We start from the raw sequence: 20530 nt of genomic DNA, 5'->3' as shown, positions 1-20530 counted from the left end.
ACACAATCTAGTGTACCCACATTCGGGAGTTGCATTGCATCTCGAAGGTAAGACTCAAATGACACATAATTCAGAAAGGCTAAGGCAGTTTTTGGCTTGAACATCAATTGAGAAAAGCTTAGTACATAGGGCAAACTCTTGGCCTTTGAGAAAACCTTACGACAAAGGCCAAACTCTTGGCCATTCAGAAAAGCTTAGATATGCTATAGACCTACGTACATAGAAAAGCACTATAGCACTATACTTTTTTTCTCTGCTCCACCTAGGAGAATCCATGCTCATCTATGCCATGCAGAAGCGCATATATCACTCCTGCATGGAGAGAGATAAAAACATCAATATTATTGGGGGGGAGAGGAGAGCCCCTCTTGTATATGTGAGAAAGAGAAAGAGGGTTGCACGAAATACGAAAATGCAGAGAGAGAGAGAGAGAGAGAGAGAGAGAGAGAGAGAGAGAGAGAGAGAGAGAGATGCATGCACCCGAGAGAAAAGAAAAGCCAAAAAGTTTTAAACTTTTTTATTATGATAATTATATTCTTTTTTCTTGTGATGGCACGTGGATAGCCCCAATGGGTTTGCCCTCTTTTTCCCCCGCCGCAATAAAAAAAATAGAATTTAGAGTTTTCCATTGTGTAGGGTAATATTATATATAAGCATATTTCACAACAAGTCAAAAAAGGAAACCTTTGCTTCAAAAATCTACATATGAATCTGTTTTACAATTGAAAATTTTCAAGTATACCCAAAATTTAGATCTTTAATTTGATACACTAAAAGGGTGGTTTTTTTCTAGCTTGGTGTAGAGGAAATTTTCCAAGCACTATGCATTTTCGGCCATGGGAAGTAGATGGAGGTTCGTTTCACCATGTTGTGGAAGTTGTTTTCCAGAGCAAGTTGTAAGGGCTCTAAGTGTTCCACAGAGCATGGGGGCCCAACGTCTGAAGGTTAAATACGAAGGAACCATGTGGAGTGTGAAAAGGCTCTAACTTCGAAGTGTCCCGGATAGGATGGGCCCAAGGAAATGTGGAGTGTCGTTGGGCCCAATGTCCAAAGGAGGTTGAGGAGGAGACATGTGGAAATGCGGTGTGAAAGGGACGCAGAAAGTGTCCGGGCTGCGGACCTTTAAAATGTGGGCCGCCAAAAGCACAGCGCCCACTGCATCTCGCAGGAAGAGAGCTTTCTACATGCGGGGAGTTCCCACTCACAAGTGAGTGCGCTGTGCTTTTTTGCTGTGCTTTTTTTAATCTTTTCATTTATCTTTTTTTTTATTAAAAAAATGTGCGCGCGCCAGTCAGTGTGTGTACACACTGTAGCGGCTCGCCTATGGCTTTCCGTCCTGCTTTTTGGTTCCCTAACTTCAACGTTCATGTTGTCACCAGTGTACCTTCCTCCAGCAGCTGTTGTACGCAACCTACGAAAAAGTCCTTCCTTCGCCTACAAAGCCTACATATAAGAGCCTGTTTATGCGCCCATCGCTGGTGCGCCATTGCAATGACAACGTGTTCCCAGTTCACCTCCACAAATGTGGCCACAATCTGCAAGCTATACAAATGGAGTAGAAGCTAGCAATTTTCCGATTCTCTGGCGAGCGAAGATCGCAAAAACATACCGATTACGCTTGTGTTGATCCGGCCTGTCCATGTACCTGTCGAGCCTGCCGGCCTCACAAATGTGGCCACAATTTGCAAGCCGTACAAATTGAGTAGAACCTGGCATCTTTCCGTCCATCATAGTACATAGGGGTGAAATAATAACGTTGGCCCTTCATATCCCCCCTCCTTCGATTTGTTCATATATGAAAAAGAGAGCCCTGCCCCACCAAGTGCAGGGCATGTGACCCCACCACCCAGTAGAAGCTGGCATCTTTCCGTTCATCATAGTACATAGGGGTGAAATACCGTTGGCCCTTCATATCCCCCCTCATTCGATTTGTTCATATATGAAAAAGAGAGCCCTGCCCAACCAAGTGCAGGGCATGTGACCCCACCACCCAGTAGAAGCTGGCATCTTTTCGTCCATCATAGTACATAGGGGTGAAATACCGTTGGCCCTTCATATCCCCCCTCATTCGATTTGTTCATATATGAAAAAAGCCCTGCCCCACCAAGTGCAGGGCATGTGACCCCACCACCCAGTAGAAGCTGGCATCTTTCCGTCCATCATAGTACATAGGGGTGAAATAATACCGTTGGCCCTTATATCCCCCCTCATTCGATTTGTTCATATATGAAAAAGACAGCCCTGCCCCACCAAGTGCAGGGCATGTGACCCCACCACCCAGTAGAAGCTGGCATCTTTCCGTCCATCATAGTACATAGGGGTGAAATACCGTTGGCCCTTCATATCCCCCCTCATTCGTGAACAAATCGAATGAGGGGGGATATGAAGGGCCAACGGTATTTCACATGCCCTGCACTTGGTGGGGCAAGGCTTTTTTCATATATGAACAAATCGAATGAGGGGGGATATGAAGGGCCGATGGTATTTCACCCTATGTACTATGATGGACGAATGAGGGAGACATGAGGAAACCAAGGGTATTTTACCCCTATATACTATGATGGACAAATTGAATCAACGCCATATGGGATATCTAGAAGCCATTGCATGCCATGTGGAGAGAGGAGGGAGATTAACTTCAACACCCCCCCTTAATCAAAGCCTCCTTTTGACGTAATGCTGCAGACAACCATGCAACACGACCACAACACCACTGGGAGCCCACACCAAGATAGGTGCTCATCACACCCATCATCAAATAGGTGGTGCATAACTTTGTCCAACTTCCAGTCTCTCGTCACCTCCAACTTCTGCTTCACCTTGAGCACTCATCCTCCTACCACCTCCTCCTTCATGCCCTCCCGCTCTGCAACACCTCCTTCACCTGCGACTTCTGCTCCACCTCGAGCACTCAGTCTCCCGCCACCTCCTTCTTCACACCCTCCTGCTGTCCAACACTAACGTGGTGGGGTAGTCTCACATGGGGGGATGACAATGAAAGATGTTTAGTGGGGGGATTATATTGCCATTTTAATCATCAAAAGTGCTGACATACATTGTGAGAGCATTTATTGTGTGTAGTATATGTGTGTATAGTGGTGCATTCAAGAAACTTTCATTTAAGTAGGCTTACTGACTAAGGCATCAAAACCATAACATTTTTTATTAAATTATTAGCCTCTTCCCACATCGTATAATTTTTAAAAGAAAGTATCATAGAGATCACAAACATCGATCTATAAACCAGAAAGAAAATAACTTCAAAGTATAAATACATCTCTTTCATATCTTTCTACCATTTAAAGAGGCTGGCAGTGAATTTGAAAAGGGAGAAGACTCGTAGAGGCTAGTCTAGAAAAGTGGGATGAAGAAGAAGATGGCTAAAATTTTTGTCACGTAGGCAACCCTCGAAAAGGTCCCCTATTATATTATGTAAGATAAAGTGCTTATTTAAATCCATCATAATTGGGCCATATAGACATTAGGTTCAAGTGTCGCCTTGCAACAAACGGTGATGTCCAGAGCTCACGCGTCAAATAGACAGGTCAGGACCTCACACAGTAGAGAGACACAATGTCCGAGGTGAGAGAGAGAGAGAGAGCACATTGCATCGTGAGCAGAGAGAGAGGGGCGAATTTTGTCCCTTGTTGTGAAGAAACGGTAGTAGAGAGACGGAGAGGCCACGTTGCAACCACAACAGAGAGAGAGAGAGGCGCGTGGAAGGGAGACACAATAGAGAGAGAGAGAGGCGACGTTGAAGGGCAAGACGCGAAGAGAAAGAGAGAGTCCAAGAGAATAGGCAACCCTAGAAGACTCCAGAGTGTCCACATGGTGCGCATGGCCACCAAGGTTTAATCTTCTTCCGGCAACAATGACTGCATACTTTCTTAGTTCCCCTGAATCAGGCATTCGCTATGTACGAGCATCAGCGGGCATCTCCTCCTGAAGAAGAGTAACTACTGCACGGATCCTTCTCTCTGGGTTTCGTACATTCGCGTCAGGCATCCCTATTATAGTGGTACCGACAGCACGGATTCCTAGCTTTCTCACGTAAGGCATTCCTATATACAGACACAGTTTTCTCTCTGCAAACCTACCCCAGGCATTCCTCATTTTATCAGAGCGTCAGGCGGCATCCCTACCATAGGAAAAGGATAACAGAGAGGAAGAGAGAAGCAAAAGATTGTCATCAGTTATGTTAACCGTAGTGGGGTCAGAATGAATTTGGTTCTTCATACGAGGAAAGTGTTGCACGACCAGAGGCGTAATAGGTGCGGTTGCCAAGGGGCGACGGGAGTTTTCGGAGGCTTCTCGCGGTTTTCCACTAGTAATCCTCCCTCTTCTCTCCCTTTTCGTATTGCCCGGCGGTCCGTGAGATAGAGTCGGGAGTCCACCTGCGCCTAGTGAGAGGGGTCGGGCGGAGCCCTGCTTCATCGGCTTGACGAGGGCAAAGCACAGGAAAGGCGGTAGATTTTGTCGGGCCCGCATTTCCTATGTCCCATCCCCCTCCCGTAAAACTGGTGCAGGCTGCACAAGTGCTCTCCGAACCGGGCTGGATAGTCACCCATCCCATCACACGGCTCTCTAACTTGACGGATGAAAGGCCGGGTTCCCACCCGGAAATTACCCCTCTCCCCTCCGGCTCTCAGAGCGTGACAAGTGCGTAGGCTCCTTCCCTTCTACTTGGCATTCGCCAAGTGCTTCCCGGTTCCTAGGAGGGTAAGCAAGTGGTGTGGGCCCTCTGACTTCTTTCTAGGGCTTTGCCCCCATAAGATCTCACCGTTGTTTCCTACATGGCTTGTCCAATTGTTGATCGAACGCCCTGTGTTGGGATGTCATTCAGTGTTTTGTCCCCACATGGTGGCAATCCGACTAGGAACGTTGGTTCCAATAAGCACGGCGATAGTCACGATGGCCGCCGTAAAGTAGGCACGTGTATCCACGTCCGAGCCTACGGTGGACATATAATAAGCCCGAGCAGTAAATCCAAGAACTCCGATACTGATCATGGCATACACCGTGCCTGAATAACCGAAGACAGGTTTTCTGGGGAGAGTGGAGACAATATAACTAATGATACCAAGTCTCGACGGAATAGAAGTATGAACCTCTAGATAACCAAGGAACCAAAAAGGATGCTGGTATAAGATAGGGTCCCCTCCTCCAGCAGGGTCAGAAGAGGTGATATTAGAGTTTCAATCGGTTGATGACATGGTAATTGCACCTGCCAATACGAGAGGAGGTGGTAAAAGTAGGAATGCTGTCACTGAAACGAACCAAACGAATAGGGGTAATCTATGCATGGTCATTCCGGGTCCGCGCGTATTGGGGATAGTGGTTATAAAATTAATGGAACCTAAAATAAGGAAAACACCTGATAAGTGGGGACTAGAAGTGGCTAAATCAACAGCTCCTCCGGAATGACTGGTTATACTACTCAAAGGGGGATAGCACATATGTTAAATAGCCTCAGCAGCGTTGTGCTTGCCTAATGCTATACGCCATATGTCTCTGTATGGATCGGACTGTACCTTTATCTATCACCCTGTCACGAAGCCTTTCCCTTAGAGAATCCCTCAGGTCTACTCGAACTTTTCCCGATTATTCTTATAGCGGATGGCCCTTGACCGGAGCTTCAGCTCTAGTGATTTCATACCCCTGAATCGGCTTTAGAAGAGCTAACTTGTGCCAAGCACTGTCCCACTATAGACAGTCTTTAATCAATAGGGGCGCGCGTGGCCGGGCCGAGTAGGAATATGTGGCCTTCGTCCCATAGCCTCTGATAAAGGCCTATCCAATTCGTCAAGCCAACCGCGATAGAGACCCGTTGTTGTTTTCTGTCCTTCTCGTATAAGGTCTCTCTGCCTCTATAAAGCCGGTAAGCCGATCAAGGTCAGCAGCCATACCTGTTGCCGGGATTGACACAAGTCTCTGGAAGAGTAGCACCCCTTGAATCTTTACGGATGTAGCATTTGTGCCCCATTGAGAGCTTTGGATCTTTCAATACCTGATGGGCTTGACGAACTCCCTCGCAATAGAAATGCTTACTAGTTAAGCATGGGTATTGACCAAATATAGGAAAAAGCCCCTTAAAAAAAACTTTAAACTTGAGGTCATGACGTTCAACACTCAACACCTAAGGTCGTCCACTCTCTCCACCATTTAATTAATGGACAACAAAATTTGGTGCCCATATTCTCATTAACCCATATGGCATAGGAAGAAGGATTGATTTTAGGTTCACTAAAAACTCTTTCTTGGACATGGGGAGACTGGGGGTGCAATTTCATGCCCCCATGCACCCCCCAAACTTTCCCATTGACTTTATTCTCTTATGGTGACGCTGCTCCAATCCCATCTCGCCTAAACATGCTCATCAACTACCAGAAGACTAGAAAGTCCAAATTTTATGCAAGATATTGTGAAGAATGGGAAAAAATTGTTCAGTCAAAGCTATTGGGGTCAATCATCAAGCGATCCAAAGGTGGAGGTTTGTTTTGCAAGTTTTGTTTTTGAATTCGGTATAAGTATGTTTCCACTAACATTTATTATTTGTGTGAGTACAATTATTTCTTACAATAAAAAATTAGACATTAATCCATCAAAAAGGTGAAGGTTTCTTTTCATAAATTTGTTTTTGAAAATTGTAGTTTTGGTGTAGATATGTTTTGATTAGGATCTATTGTTTGTGCAAGTATAAAGTTAGTCATCAATCCATCAAAGGTGAAGGCTTCTTTTTGCAATTTTGATTGGTGTGATATGTTTTGATTAGGATTTATTGTTTGTGAAAGTATAGCTATTGATAATAAGGCTCGATTCAAATGAGGGTGGAAAAAAAAAGGTGCTTTCGTCCTTCAAGCATTTCGTCCTTCAAGCATTTCTGGCTCCGAAAGTATTCAGACAGGGCAGAGGTCTTCTCTGAATCAACTAGGTGGCCCTATCTTGCAGATGCTCGTCTAGTCTACCAAAGCTTTTCCCCTCCAAGAAAAGCTTTGGTTTCTTGCAGATGTCTACAGATATCCACTCTCTACAAGCCGGAAACACTTTTTTCAATGGAATTTTTGTGGCACGACCACCACATCCTTCCCTCTCATCTTAAGGGGACCTAAAAACACTACATAGTGTCATAGTGGCAAGCCACCATTTTGCAAAGGAATGTTTGCAAATTGTGTTTTCTCTTGATTCAATTCAAGTAGAGGGGAGAGGCCCGGATAGCCCACACTTTAAAAAGCCCATTTATTTTGTTGTTCTTCGTGCTAGTACAAATCTCTTCCTTTGAGAAAAGCCGGCATTTCTGGTAGAAGACCCAGTTTCACAAAGCCCTTCTGAAGAAAGCTCTCAAAGAAAACCCATGCAGCCCATTTGTAGGAAAACACAGAAAGCAGAACTAAGTGCCCACAAAGCCTGTATGAAGAAAACATAGAGAAGGCCCATCTCAGAATTGGCTTTTTGAGAACCCTGATTGAAGCGCAGAAAGCCCACTTTGCTGAGCCCTTCGCAGCCCATTGATGTGGCTATTATAGGCAGAACCCGCAAAGCCCACTTTGCTGCTTTAGCTCTTCGGTGTATTTCTTTCTGGTAAGAGAGAACCCACAAAACTCTTCTTCACCCTGTTTGCTGCTCAATGAAAACCCACAAAATCTTAAAAGATTGCTGTTACAGACAGAATCCACTAAAAGCCCTTTTCTGTTCTCCTTGTTGCGTTACCTAACAGGAAACCCACTTGCGCTTGCACAGCCATGAAAAAAGAAACCTTAAAAAAAAAGCCCACTTCTAGTAAGAAAGTTAATTTACAAAGCCCACAAAGCCGACTTGCTTAATTTAAAAAAAAAATCCCAATAAACTCTCCTTTAATCTTGTTGTTTAATGAAAGAAAACCTTAGAACGGGAAGCCCTCTGTCTTGTTCTTGCTGGTAGAGAGAACCCAGAAAGCCCTTCTTGCTAATAAGAGGGAACCCCATCAGTTCTTAATTGCTTGCAAAGAACCATAAAAGAGAGAACTAATCTGAATGCAGACTCTGCATCTACGTGTACTTGTGTGTGTATGTGGATTTGTTTTTATTTTCTCTCTGTATTTGTCTCATTCAGGCCTCCCTTACTTAACTGCAACCAAAGAAACGTCACACGGTCCATGCGTGCAACCTTCCCGCCTCTTCACCTCAACAACACCACACATGAAAAACCCACATTTCCCATCACTTTCCTGGAACACTTCCTTTAGAGTACACAAACCACAGGCAAAATACACATTTAAGGGCACAGTCTGTTATCTGAATCAAAACCCCACCTTTCCATCCTGCAGTACCTTTCCACGGTTCCACCGGATTCAGCTGCCTCCACGCGCAAATGGTGAGCACTGAGAGTGGGCACTTCCTACCTTAAAAGAAAAGGAGCTCACTGTAATGCAACTCCTCCTGTCCACTTGGTCATTATAAAGTAACAGGCTCTCTCTCTGTAGGATTGAGTTTATGGTGGGCTAATTAACTCCTATAACTGTATCAATAGTGGGCTAGTTAAGACGGTACTGCATCAATGGTGGGCCCCAGTTGTGTATATGGTGGGTTAATGGAGACCCTAATCGTGTTTTTGATGTGTTGACGGACCCCCTGATTGTCTATGGAGACCCTAATACTGTTTTTGATGGGTTGATGAAGTCCCTGACGGTGTGGATGGTGGAAATAATGGTGGGCTTTTGGAGACAGTCTTTTTTATGGTGGTTTTGACTGTGCATGGTGGACTAACGGAGACCCTTGTTGTGTGTATGCTGGACTCAAGGAGGTGCTCATTGTGCTTACGGTGAACTAAGAGAACCCTCTCTTCGTTCGTATGCCGACTATTCACTGATCTTCATTCCACATGGACCTTGAAGCTGGCCTTCAACCAAAGAAACATGGGGTGAGTCTGTCTGCTTGTATCAAATCTCAAATTTTTCGCACAGTATAGCAATTTGTATGGGCATTTGGGTTTTTTGATATGAAAGCTTCAAATATTTTCCCCTGCTTAGTCAAGCTTATTATAGTGACTTTAATCAACCTTATAGTATGCCCAAGTTTAGTCAGGCTTACAGTGAGTATGGACAGGTTTAATACCAACTATAAGCCACAATAAAATTGGTCGTACTCACTAATACCAATTTTAGTAAGGTATTAGTGAGTGCGACCAAATTTATTGTGGCTTACAATGAGTATGTGCATAAATATTCTTGGAGTGACTCACTCTCTTTGATGTCTAACCCAAAAAACTGAATTTTAAGAGTTATTTTAGAGTTCTTTTGTTTGGCACCAAATAACTTCTCTAGTTGGGTCAAAAGTTGGAATCCCATCAGCAAGTTTAGCAAAAGGGAATGTCGTCTGCATGCATATGGACATGCTAATCCCAGTGCTTATCCTTGATTTGCAGCAGCAGATAAAAGACTTGATTCTAGAGCTTCATTAGCTGTCATAGGCATGGAAGGTATTGTGGTGGACCAGGTCTCTGTCGGCCAGCAGATGGAACATTGACATGATGGGATCATCATGAAGGTATTTTTCCAGGTCCATGGAACTGACTGACAGCAGGTCGGCCAGTTCACTTGTCCTTAAAGGGCCTATAAAAGGTGGTGCTTGGCTCATTGTTAGACATCTAACACCTTTGGGTGCTAGGTCACAGAGTAGATTAGGTAAGATAGGTTTTCCACCTTTTCATGGGCATGCCTAGGATTGCCAAGGACTATGTACCTTTTTGTACGATATGAACATACTGAAAATACAGTTATTTCTCTCTCTTCTCTCCATCTCTTCTTTGCGTTTTGCATCAAGATGTTCCTATGAAAGGTATTTAGGGCTGAAAGAAGACAGAGAGCTTCCGCACATGTCCCGAAAAGGTGAACTAGGGTCTACCTTAGCTAAACTTAGACCAGGAAGGATTTCTTCATGTATCATATTCTTAGATGTGTCCTTGAGAGTGGTGGTGACTAGAGGCATAGCACACATTTTATTTTCTCTGAGGCAGATTGCCCCATGTCCTCCCCATTGGTTTCTAGAGGCATAGCACACATTTTATTTTCTCTGAGGCAGATTGCCCCATGTCCTCCCCATTGGTTTCTTCCATTATCCAACTTGGAGCAGTATGTGGATATTTTTCCGTCATCGACCCCCAAGCTCAGTAAATGAGGTTGACAGACAGTCCATTATGTGGAACAACCTTATCAGAGACGATCTTGTAGACCCCGGAAGTAGCAGGGTATATTGAGTGGCCATGCGGGGAGAGATGCGCAGCAAACAGTACTTGACTGGAATAATTTTAAGTGTCTTTGAGATGTTGAGAGAGAGGCAACTACCCAACATCTCAGAGGGCGTCACCGACGGATTGCAAATATTGATGCAACTATTCCTAACCACTGGTTCATTGGTACATTTTTACATGAGTATCATCACTTATGGTTTGGGTTTTTTTATGGGACAGGCGTGCCCCTTCAGGTGTTGGGATTCTTAAAGCCAGAGGAGAAAGAGGGTGTTGCCTTCTATTCAGTGTGGATGGCAGATGGAGAGATCTGATGTAGTGGTGATCACACCAGGCCTTGTGATCCGTCCAGTGAGAGTAGTGCATCGCTCTTGGAAGCATTGGTATACTGACCCTTCCATATGATGGATGCCCTATCAGATTGGGACCCTAGAGATTGGGAATGGACTGATGCTCCTAACCCCATTAGGAGCATCAGCTACACTGTCTGTAATGCCAAGTTGCTCATGCTTGGACAGACCCAAAGAGTTCCGGGTTCCCACTCTTAGGCCTCATTGGGAGGCATTTATGCATATGACATTACTACACCCCCCATTCAGAGGAGATTCTAGCAGGGACGTTGGCTCTCGTACAAGAGGAGCCAGATATCCTACTTCTTCTAGCTGTTTCTACAGAGTGGGTTGCTCACCAACCAATGGAGATCTATTTTTGGTGTGGATCCCTCTTGTCCTAGATGCTCAACTCCATCCGAGACAATGTATCATTGCCTGTGGGAGTGCGAAGGAGCACAGAGGATCTGGGTATCTATAGCCCAGCTCTTGGGCAGATTGAGGAGTGATCCTATCTATATTACTTGGGGTGCTATTGCATGGTTGACGTAGTCTGGCCCACAGCTTCTTTTTGAGGTCAGGGAAGTAGGTCCTGTTATACTTGTCCATAGGGGCATAGCTCAGAGATGTTTGCTTGAGGATACTCCCCTAGTTACGATATACACAACACCACCTCCTCTGAGTATTGACACCACCGGAGATTATTGTTAGTATCACGTCGCTGCATATCCGGAAGACTAGATGCTCAGAGGCCTTTAAGGGTATTGTTTATGACACTCAGTGTATTTGCAGTATATGGAGTGACATCGTTTATACTCTTTTGGCCACCTGGGCCCGTATACAGGGATCTTCTAGAGTTGTGCGCAAACAAAATGCAGCAGATTTATGAGAGTGTGGAACCATGGTATTTTCTTTTCCTCCACTCCTACAGGACTTTTATGGCAGCATAGTGCCCCCAATTGGTTGAGATCTCCCTAACTTTCGGTTTGAGATCTCCCTTTGTTTGATTCTATATTACTTAATAGAAGTCTCTTTTCTGAAAAAAAAACAAGGGAATGTTCTTTTTAAAAAATTAGACATCAAATCCAAATGATGCCACCTACTCAGGCATATAGTGAGTATGGCCAAGTTTAGTCAAGCATAAGCTTTATGCCAGCCCAAAGTTTTGTTTTAAATTTCTTAATTGTTAACACTATGGTACCTCAGTTTGTCTCTATCCACCATTTGGTAATCCTTGTCACTATAACCCTAGGGAAAGTAGCTTAATTTATCTCAAAGCGTTTATCATCGGATCTGGTTTTTGGGACCATTTTTATTTCTCTATTTGCATCTATCTAAAATTTTTCTGCTCTGTCCAACCACATGCCACATGGCAGTTATGGTGCAGCTCTTACTATGGACTTGTTTGAATTGCCACATGGTTTAATCAAATATTTGGTAACATGAAGGATTTTCCTTACATTGATAAGGACTGGTGTTTTTTTGGCTATAAATGTGGCCCTCATTTGACATGGGGAGTGAATCTTCCTAGGAATCTAGTCTAATATTCCCTCTCTAAAATGAAGGGTGGTTTCCCAAAAACTTTTTGATTAAGGGGTCTTTAGAGAGTAGACGGTTGCCAAATTTGAGGGTTTTTGAGATGGAGTACATGCAAAGAGGGTGAGCAAGGGGAAAGGTAATGGAGGGGAGAAGTGGCTGAGTCCACCCTTCATCTCTGGAGAAGTGATAGAAACCGAGTATCACCCACTAAGCTGGACATATCTTTATGCACGAACCTACAGCTACTTTTGTGCGTTGATGACGTGAGCAGGGATGCCATAGCACGTAGTCTATGCTATGCATGATGGAGTTGCTTTGTGAGTAGATGCTTATGGAGTTGCTTTGTGAGTAGACGCTTATGGAGTTAAGATCACACTTTGGTTGCTGTTGAGTTTGGGGAATTACCTGAATTTCCATTGGTATATATTGTGTCAAGTCCTAATTCTTGATAAATTACAATGGAGGTCTTTAGTAGGCTTAGCTTTACTCTTACACAAATGCATTGGCTTTCTAATAGTGTTCTATTCTTCTGAGTAGTTACTACATGATGATTCGTATACTAGCTTCATCGTCATTATCTCATGTTCAAAGCTTGGTGTAACACGTTTTTCCTTGATTGTAGGGAACCTCCTGGAAAACTGTGTTGGCTCTTGCCTATCAAAGCTTTGGTATTGTGTATGGAGATCTGAGCATTTCCCCCTTGTATGTTTTCAAAAGCTCATTTGCAGGAATCGTGAAACTTTCGGAGGATGATGCAGAAATCCTTGGGGTTGTGTCTTTAATATTTTGGACGTTCACTTTTGTGCTGGTGATCAAGTACGCCTTTTTTGTTCTCAAAGCTGATGACAACGGGGAAGGTACTTTTCATGCTCTTGAAATTTTTCTAGGAGGAAGTGGGTTTCCTTGCTTGAAGAAGAGTTTTAATTGGAAATGATGCATGTGCGCGCGCGTGCATATGTTAGCACACAAAGCAACTCTGTTTTACAAACTTTTTTGGCTCAACAACTGCCCCAAGACTCTCATGATTGCTGTGATGTTGACAACCTATCAAACTTGCTCCTTTGGTAAATGGAAGCTACACTATTGGGATATACTATTTGGACATATCCAAGGCAAGATTCCTAAATATGTTATGGAACATGAACATAAATCAGTGATATGGTGGAAAAAACTTTGCAAAAGCTATGGAAAAGCAAGTTACCTCTCAAATAGAGTCTTCTTTCGGTGATGCATTGCAAGAGTACTTCCTGTTGGTAGGATTTTGGCATGAAGAAAGATTGCTTCTGCTCATTGTCCGAGATGTTTTTGCTTGAATGAGACCATTTATCACTTGTTGTGACGTTGCATTGACACACAAGATTTTGTGCTTCATTTATCTAGATGCTTGAATGCCAGATTTCTAGGAGCACGTTCCGCTCAGCATTTTTGGATATTTGACAGATATGAGCAGAGATTTGCACATATGGCTGTTTTTTTCCAATGGACACAATTTTGGGCTCTCTAGACATTTTGGATTGCTCGTAATCGACTAGTTTTCCAGTTGATCTCGATTGACAAATATCAGTATTTCCATCAATCGTTGTGACAAACTCCACATGATTGCTATCAACTACAATAGTCAGATCAGTCTCATATGAATTTGTTTTTCCAGTGTTTTTAATTTTCTTTCCTCATGTGTGAGACCTCTGCTGCTTTGATGGGGTCTCTCTTTGTACATTTGACATAATAGAAACAATGGTTTTTAGCCCCAAAAAAATGTGTGCGTGCATGTGTGTGTGTGTGTGTGTGTGTGGGAGAGAGAGAAATGAAATGAAATGAAATGATATATATTAACGTCTCTAAGAGGCCATAATGACCTATGAGACCAAAACTGAGAGTACATCTGAAGTTGGTGTCTCATCAAAGAGAACAACTAAATGAGACTAAAAAGTACAATAAACTGATTGTCTTATAGTTATAAAAACAGAATTGTAAGACTCCGAGATGATACTGAGTAGAAAATATTGGAAAATGTATATCAGGTAGATCCATGTATGCTGATCAGTTGAAGTGTTGCCCTCTCCTTAGATCAAGTATCTCCGCCATGGGGCTGTCTAGAATGGAGAGGTCGTAGAAGCGAGGTAGGCGCCTCTGATGCTGAGCAATAATGGCTCTAATCTGGCGATGGTGAGGATGCCGTGGTCGGGATCTTGGTGGGCATGGGCGACGAGCACGACATAAGATGACTGCTCTATCAGTGGTGACTCCTTGGGAGCGTGGTCGGTGCCCTGATGGCCCAATGGAGAAGGTATCAGGAGGTGTGTTGGTGCTGGTGCCAATGCCGAAGAAATTTGTCAGGGTCCTCTGTCCAGGTACATCATGGCTCGGTCTCCTGTCTGCCAAGAGGGTCTCTCTATGTCTCCTGAGCTCAAGTAGGAACAATCCCAAGCATCTCTGATCTTCAAACTCCATGACCCTGCGTAACGGCCCAAAACCCTCTCGGAAGGGGCAGTGATATCTCCCTCAGATCTCGTAATAGACTATACATCGGCAAATGTAGTGCTCCTATGTCTATGCCTCCTAGTAGCATAGCTGACAAATGTGGTCATCCAAGATATGATGCACATATCGCCCTGTCTCAATCCGCAGCTGGTGTGCTGAGGTCCGGATCTGTCCAATGGCACAACGTATCCAGGGTTGTTTCTCGTACGCGTACGAATCAATTCGTATGTACGATTCGTACGGTACGATACCGTACGATATCGTACGGTACGATATGCCAGTTTTGCCCGTTTTTAGCCGTTGCGCCGCCGCCGACTGCGCATTTTTGTAGCCATTTCTGTCCGTTGCTGTAGCCGTTTGCTGGCCGTTTTGGGCATGCTTTGTGGCCCATGTGCCCATTGGCCATGGCCCATGCTACATGGCCTTATAAAATGCCCACCCCCTAAGCCTCTCTCAAAGCTCTAGCCTATCAATGCTCATTACTCAAGCCATCAAGCCCCCCCCTCTCTTGAGTCTTGCTCAAGTGACCATCAAGCCCCCCCCTCTCTCTCTCTCTCTCTCTCAACTCTCAACTTTCAAGCCACTCTCTCCCCCATAGGCCCTCTCTCAAGCCTCTCTCTCTCTCTCAAGAGTCAAGACTCAAGCCTCACTCTCATTTTCTCAAGCCTCTCTCTCTCTCTCTCTCTCTCTCTCTCTCTCTCTCTCAAGCCTATCCATCTCTTGAATCTTCTAACTTCTCTCTCTCTATTACAATGACAAGGGAGAAGAATGAAGCCTTCAATGTGCATGCTATCCATGTAGAGAAAGCCGATGGAAAGTCCAAGTCATATAGGTGGACTTGTAAGTATTGTGGCAAACAATACACAAGTGGAGTTACTAGGCTTCTCCAACATGTTGGAAATGTGGGGGGGCAAGTTGCGCCATGCAAGGAAGTCCCCCTTGCTATATCCGATGAGATCTTCAACAAGATCAAGGGTGGATTGGGTGCTCACTATGATAGTGGTAGAAGCTCAAGGGCGGATGATGAGGTCATTTCCCCGCCTTGTGATACATCCTCCCCCGCCGCCTCCATCGGTGCCACCTCCATCGGTGCCGCCTCCGCCTCCGCCTCCTCAAAGAGACAAAGGCTTGAGTCTCCCATGAGGCAAGCCACTCTAGCCCAAGCCACCGGGGGGTTCTCTTCTTCTCTATCACATCTCCGAGAACGGCAACGGCTAGCGGATATAGAGATTGCACGCACCATTATTGAGTGCAATCTCTCATTCCATGTGCTCAAGGTAGATCAATGGAAGTCAATGGTGAAAGCCATTGCAAATGTGGGCCCATGTGAAGGATGGACCGGCGTCTCCTATCATGACATGCGCACGAAGAGGCTTGTGGACGAGAGGGAAAGAATCGATAGATCTCTCAATCCGGTGCGGGCGGCATGGTCCAAGTATGGGTGTAGCATCCTCTCCGACGGATGGAGTGACCGGAAGAAGAGAGGCATCATCAATATACTTGTCTCTTGCCCTCTTGGCACATACTTTGTGCGGGGCGTGGATTCCGGAAAGGCGGGGAGGAAAACATCGGGTGCATTCATATATCGCCATATCAAGCAAGCCATCATGGAGGTAAGTTTCAACTTTCAAATTGCACTAAAGTCTTTAAAGTTTAGGCTTTGGTATATGTGATATGAATCATATGATCATATGTGGCTATATCATGAGTCATGACTCAAGAGTCAAGTCTCATACGGCATACGCTCATTGCATCCATTCATGTGCATTGTGACATGTAGGTTGGATCGAAGAACGTGGTGCAAGTCATCACCGACAACGCTTCAAATTGCCGTCGGATGGGGAAGTTGCTCGAGAAGGACTATCCCTCCATAGTATGGACGCCTTGTGCCTCCCATTGCATTGACTTGCTCATGGAGGATATGGGCAAGTTAGTGTGGATGAAGGAAGTAATGACCGAAGCTATCTCTATTGTTACCTTCTTCACCACAAAGGTGAAGGTGCTTGCCATGTTCCGCGAACATAGCAAGTTGGAATTGAAGAAGCCTTCATCTACACGCTTCGCCTACATGTGGCTCGTCTTGGAGCGCCTCCACGATGTGAAATCCTCCCTTCGCCAAACAGTGGTCTCCACAATGTGGAATGAGTGGGATGAGCGAGAATCGGCGGAGGCCAAAGCCATGCAACGGCTTTGCCTAAAGGAGGAGTTTTGGCAGTCGGTCCGCACTATTGTCATTGCGGTCACGCCCTTCTATAGGGTATTGCGGATGACCGACATGGAGGGAGCCACCATGGGCCTTCTTGTTCACTTCATGGGAGAGGCCATAGCAGAGTTACGCGTTTCTCCTTCCATCGACGAGGAGAAGCGCGATGGTATGTTGGCCATTGTGGAGAAGAGATGGAAGTGGATGCGAAGACCTATCCATGGTCTTGCCGCTTTATTGCATCCGGCTTACAAATCACCCGCCCTCTTCACCAACGTGGAGCTACTTGAAGCCCGAGATGCTTACTTGCCCAAAGCATTGCCGGAGGATCGCCATGGGAAGTTCCTTGAGGAGCTCATAAGCTACAATGACCAAAGGGGAGGAGCCGCGTTTGCATCTACTACCTGTTGGAAGAGGGAATCCCTTGTGAAGCCCCTCTTTTGGTGGGAGACATTTGGGTATGCGCTCTCAAGCCTCCAAAAGGTGGCTTTGAGAATCCTAGCTCAGGATTGCTCTTCAGGTGCATGTGAGAGGAACTGGAGTTCCTACTCACTTGTACACACGAAGTTACGTAATCGCTTGAGCACGCAACAGTTAGAGCGGCTAGTGTATTGCCGCGCTAACTTGCGCATGCTGCGCGCAATGCAAAAGATGGAATCAGCGAGACAGGTATAAGTTACAACTTATAAGTTATAAGTTATAAGCATTCAAATTTCAAACTTCAATGTTTATTGAAATTTGGAACCAAATTCTAATACATTGCTTGTCACTTGATCATTGTACAATGTAGGTGAATGTGGATGCATTCAAGCTCACAGGGGACACTCTTCAGAGTGTTAACAAAGTGCAGGATGAGGAGGAGGAGAGGATCTATGCAGAGATCTATCGAGAGCTCGAGTCATTTGATCGACGACCTACTCGCACTCGTCGTGGGCGTGGAGGTAGTGGCAGAGGAGTGCAAGTAGGAAGCCGTGGATGCACGGTTCGTGGTGCTCCCAGGGACATAGTGCATACCTATGTGCGGCGTGGATCGGGTAGCTCCACACTCGCTCTTGCAGATGAGGATGCTCCCTTTGGCTTCTCACATGAGCTTAGAGAGCTAGAGTTCGATGATGAGGGCAACCTTCTTAGCGATGGCGACTTCGGCGAGGCCACTGATGTGTCCTCTTCTCATGAGGATGATTTCAGCGAGAGCTCTGATAGTGATGCCTTTGTCTAGTCTCTCCTTGGGCCTTGGCTCTAGCCTCTCTTTTTGTACTCGCGCCTAGCGCGCATGATCGCATCGCACCTCTATACTTATGTACTTTTGTTTGTCACTTCAAACTTGTTTAGTTGTTTTTAATGATATTTTGGTTTGAAACAACTTCTCTAGACTCTACCCTTCCAAATTGAAAATGTCTATGTTTGTAGGTGTTCTTTAATTTAAAAAACCGTATTTTATCGTACCGTATCCCAAAATTTCATATCGTACCGAATATTCCCGTACGGTATCGTACCGTACGGTATCGTATTTTCGTACCGTGACAACTATGAATGTATCCCATGTGATAGGTGTACATCCATGTACGTCGGGCGGGTGATAAAATCATCTGGTGAGAGGTGTAGAAAATGGCTCTTGTAATGAGCCATTTTCATGCCTAAGGGCTCAAGGGGGCTAGTCCATGTCCTCTCTGTGTCCACTTTGATGATACCATCCTGATCACGCGGTTTTGCTCTGAGCGGGTGAGATCCAAAAATGGACAATCCAGACTATACTATTGAAAGGGTGGTAGTGCCTCTATCCGCAAACCATGTAGGTCAAACCATGATCTCATCTAAGCATACAAGCAATGAGTATCTCCATCCTCTGCCAACTGTATGGATGAGGTCAATGCCAATCGGGAGTACCTCTGCTGAGGGAGATCCCATAGCCGCTGTAAAAAGGTAATTGCCTGGAATAGGGCCTCGGTCACTACTGGTGCGGCACCCAACTCAGCCCGAACAATCTCATGTGGTACTGATGATTTGCTCCGAATCATGCGGGCAATCATCATAATCAGTGGTCTCTCCATTTGCGTCCATCCCTCATCCGTCCCTCTTTGAGATCTGTGATGTATGCTGGGCCCCCAAAGGGTCCGTGTGACAAGCGTATCAAATAGCCACAATTTGGTGCGTGGCTCCTGAAACTGTATGTGTGCACACTGCCTCTCAAATGCCCCCAAGGCTGCATGCCCTCGAGCTAATCTAGCTGCTGCTACCTCCTTAAGGGAGAAACGCGGTCCTTTGAAAGTAACTCCCAAGTAGACATATGACCTAACGTACTCAACCGGCTCCCCTCGGAAAGTGAACTGAGGCTCTGATCTCGTCACCCATGCCTGTGTGGTGTTAAACACCATAACCTTGGTTTTCCCAAGGTTCATTGTCAGATCTCTATCCGCACAGAAAGCTTGTAATGCATCGAGGTGTCTTTGTAATCCCTCCGGAGAGTCTGAGATTAGAACAATATCATTAGCATATAACAAGATGGGTATCAACACCCTTGCCAGGCATGCCCCTGGGCCTCCCAATCTGTCTACATAATCAGAGACCGCATCGATGTACAGTACAAAGAGGGTAGGCGATAGCGGGCATCCCTGCGTCACCTCTATCGTGCTGGTCACCATATCGGATAGTCCACCTGGAGCTCGGACTCTGCCTGTCACACAGACTCATACAAAGCATATATCCCCCACTGCATATCCTCGGGTACCTCAATGTCATGCAATCTGTGCATAAGCCTAGCATGTGGTACGGTATCGAAGGCTTTGCGGAAGTCCATAAAGTAGCAGTATATCCTTCTCTTCTGTGCCCTGCCCTCTTCAATAAGTGCCCGAAGTGTCAGTATGTGATCTAAGGTAGTAAATCCTCTCCTGAAGCCGGCCTGCCCATGTGCTCGATGACCATGCCTCTCTGTCCAGTGGCTCAGCTCCGACTCCAATATAGAGCCATATAGTTTGGCCAAGTAATGACCAATCATGATCGTCTTGTAGTTGCCTGGTACCATGGGGTCCCCACTCTTAAAGAGTGGTACAATGATATGGTCTGTCCAGCTTGCCGGGAAACCCTCACAAATGGCATATGAGACCAAAAAAGTACAGTGTATACAATTTGTAATAGAAGAAGATGCCTAAAACATCCCCTAAACGCTCTTGCAACAAAGCAATGATATATTAAATGACTTGAAAAAGAAACTAGTAGTTTTATATATTAATAAAGAGTCAGGTTACATAGCAAGGCCATAATCTCATGACTAGTATGAGTGCATCAGCAGCATGAATCAGTACAATGAACAGCAGTATGTACTATGAATACATCAGCTTGCAAGCTCGCTCTGTGCCAAAGGAATAGGGCTACATAGCCAGGGAAGAATCTCATCTTTTGAAGGCCTAGAGTGCAAACCATCCATGTATTGAGGGAATACATGGAGGATTCTCATCTGCTCTGGTTGTTAAATGTTTGCATGGTCAATGTCTTGTGTAGGACTCGTTGTGATCTCCTTTGGCTTATAGATGTGGCTGCATGATGAACTGTGGGTTTGTGGGATGCTGCAAGTCTCCGGGATGTCTTGAGACAAGTCCCTTATGGGCAGCCCTCAATCTAACCTTTGAATGGGATCCTGTGGGATGGTGTCGTGTGGTTCCCTCGATCTACATTTCCCTAGAAAAAAAGAAGTAAGGTGTCACGTGCACCCCGCACTTGGGTGGCATGGTGACATGACAGTTCCAGAAATTGCATGTTT

The 20530-nt window shown here is 45.2% G+C and overlaps 3 protein-coding genes across 12 annotated transcripts in view; all 3 read left to right on the top strand.

The window, feature by feature from the left end:
- The first annotated feature begins 6867 nt into the window (after positions 1–6867).
- The window catches only part of LOC147635567 (putative potassium transporter 2), a 34378-nt gene continuing 20715 nt past the window's right edge, over positions 6868–20530 (top strand). For 3 of the 10 annotated variants that reach the window (XM_086802915.1, XM_086802912.1, XM_086802908.1), the window contains exons 1-3: positions 6868–7578; positions 8776–8895; positions 12712–12946. In XM_086802915.1, the coding sequence (XP_086659041.1) occupies positions 8857–8895; positions 12712–12946 (274 nt within the window). In that variant the 5' untranslated portion in view covers positions 6868–7578; positions 8776–8856. Of the gene's footprint in view, positions 7579–7863; positions 8896–12711; positions 12947–20530 lie in introns of those variants that run through there. The other 7 variants (XM_086802913.1, XM_086802909.1, XM_086802916.1 and 4 more) reach the window with 7 other exon arrangements.
- On the top strand, positions 15233–16284 carry LOC147635569 (uncharacterized). Its single transcript, XM_086802920.1, has one exon. It carries the CDS (start codon positions 15323–15325, stop codon positions 16241–16243), a length of 921 nt encoding a protein of 306 aa, XP_086659046.1. The 5' UTR covers positions 15233–15322; the 3' UTR covers positions 16244–16284.
- LOC147635568 (uncharacterized) lies at positions 16304–17883 on the top strand. Its single transcript, XM_086802919.1, has one exon. It carries the CDS (start codon positions 16408–16410, stop codon positions 17446–17448), a length of 1041 nt encoding a protein of 346 aa, XP_086659045.1. The 5' UTR covers positions 16304–16407; the 3' UTR covers positions 17449–17883.

This window comes from Cibotium barometz, chromosome 9 (assembly GCF_041138505.1).
Source record: "Cibotium barometz isolate CiBa-2024 chromosome 9, ASM4113850v1, whole genome shotgun sequence".
In the NCBI taxonomy this organism is placed as follows: domain Eukaryota; kingdom Viridiplantae; phylum Streptophyta; class Polypodiopsida; order Cyatheales; family Cibotiaceae; genus Cibotium; species Cibotium barometz.
Note: the sequence above shows the minus strand (reverse complement) of the source record. Positions and strands in the feature narration are given on the sequence as shown.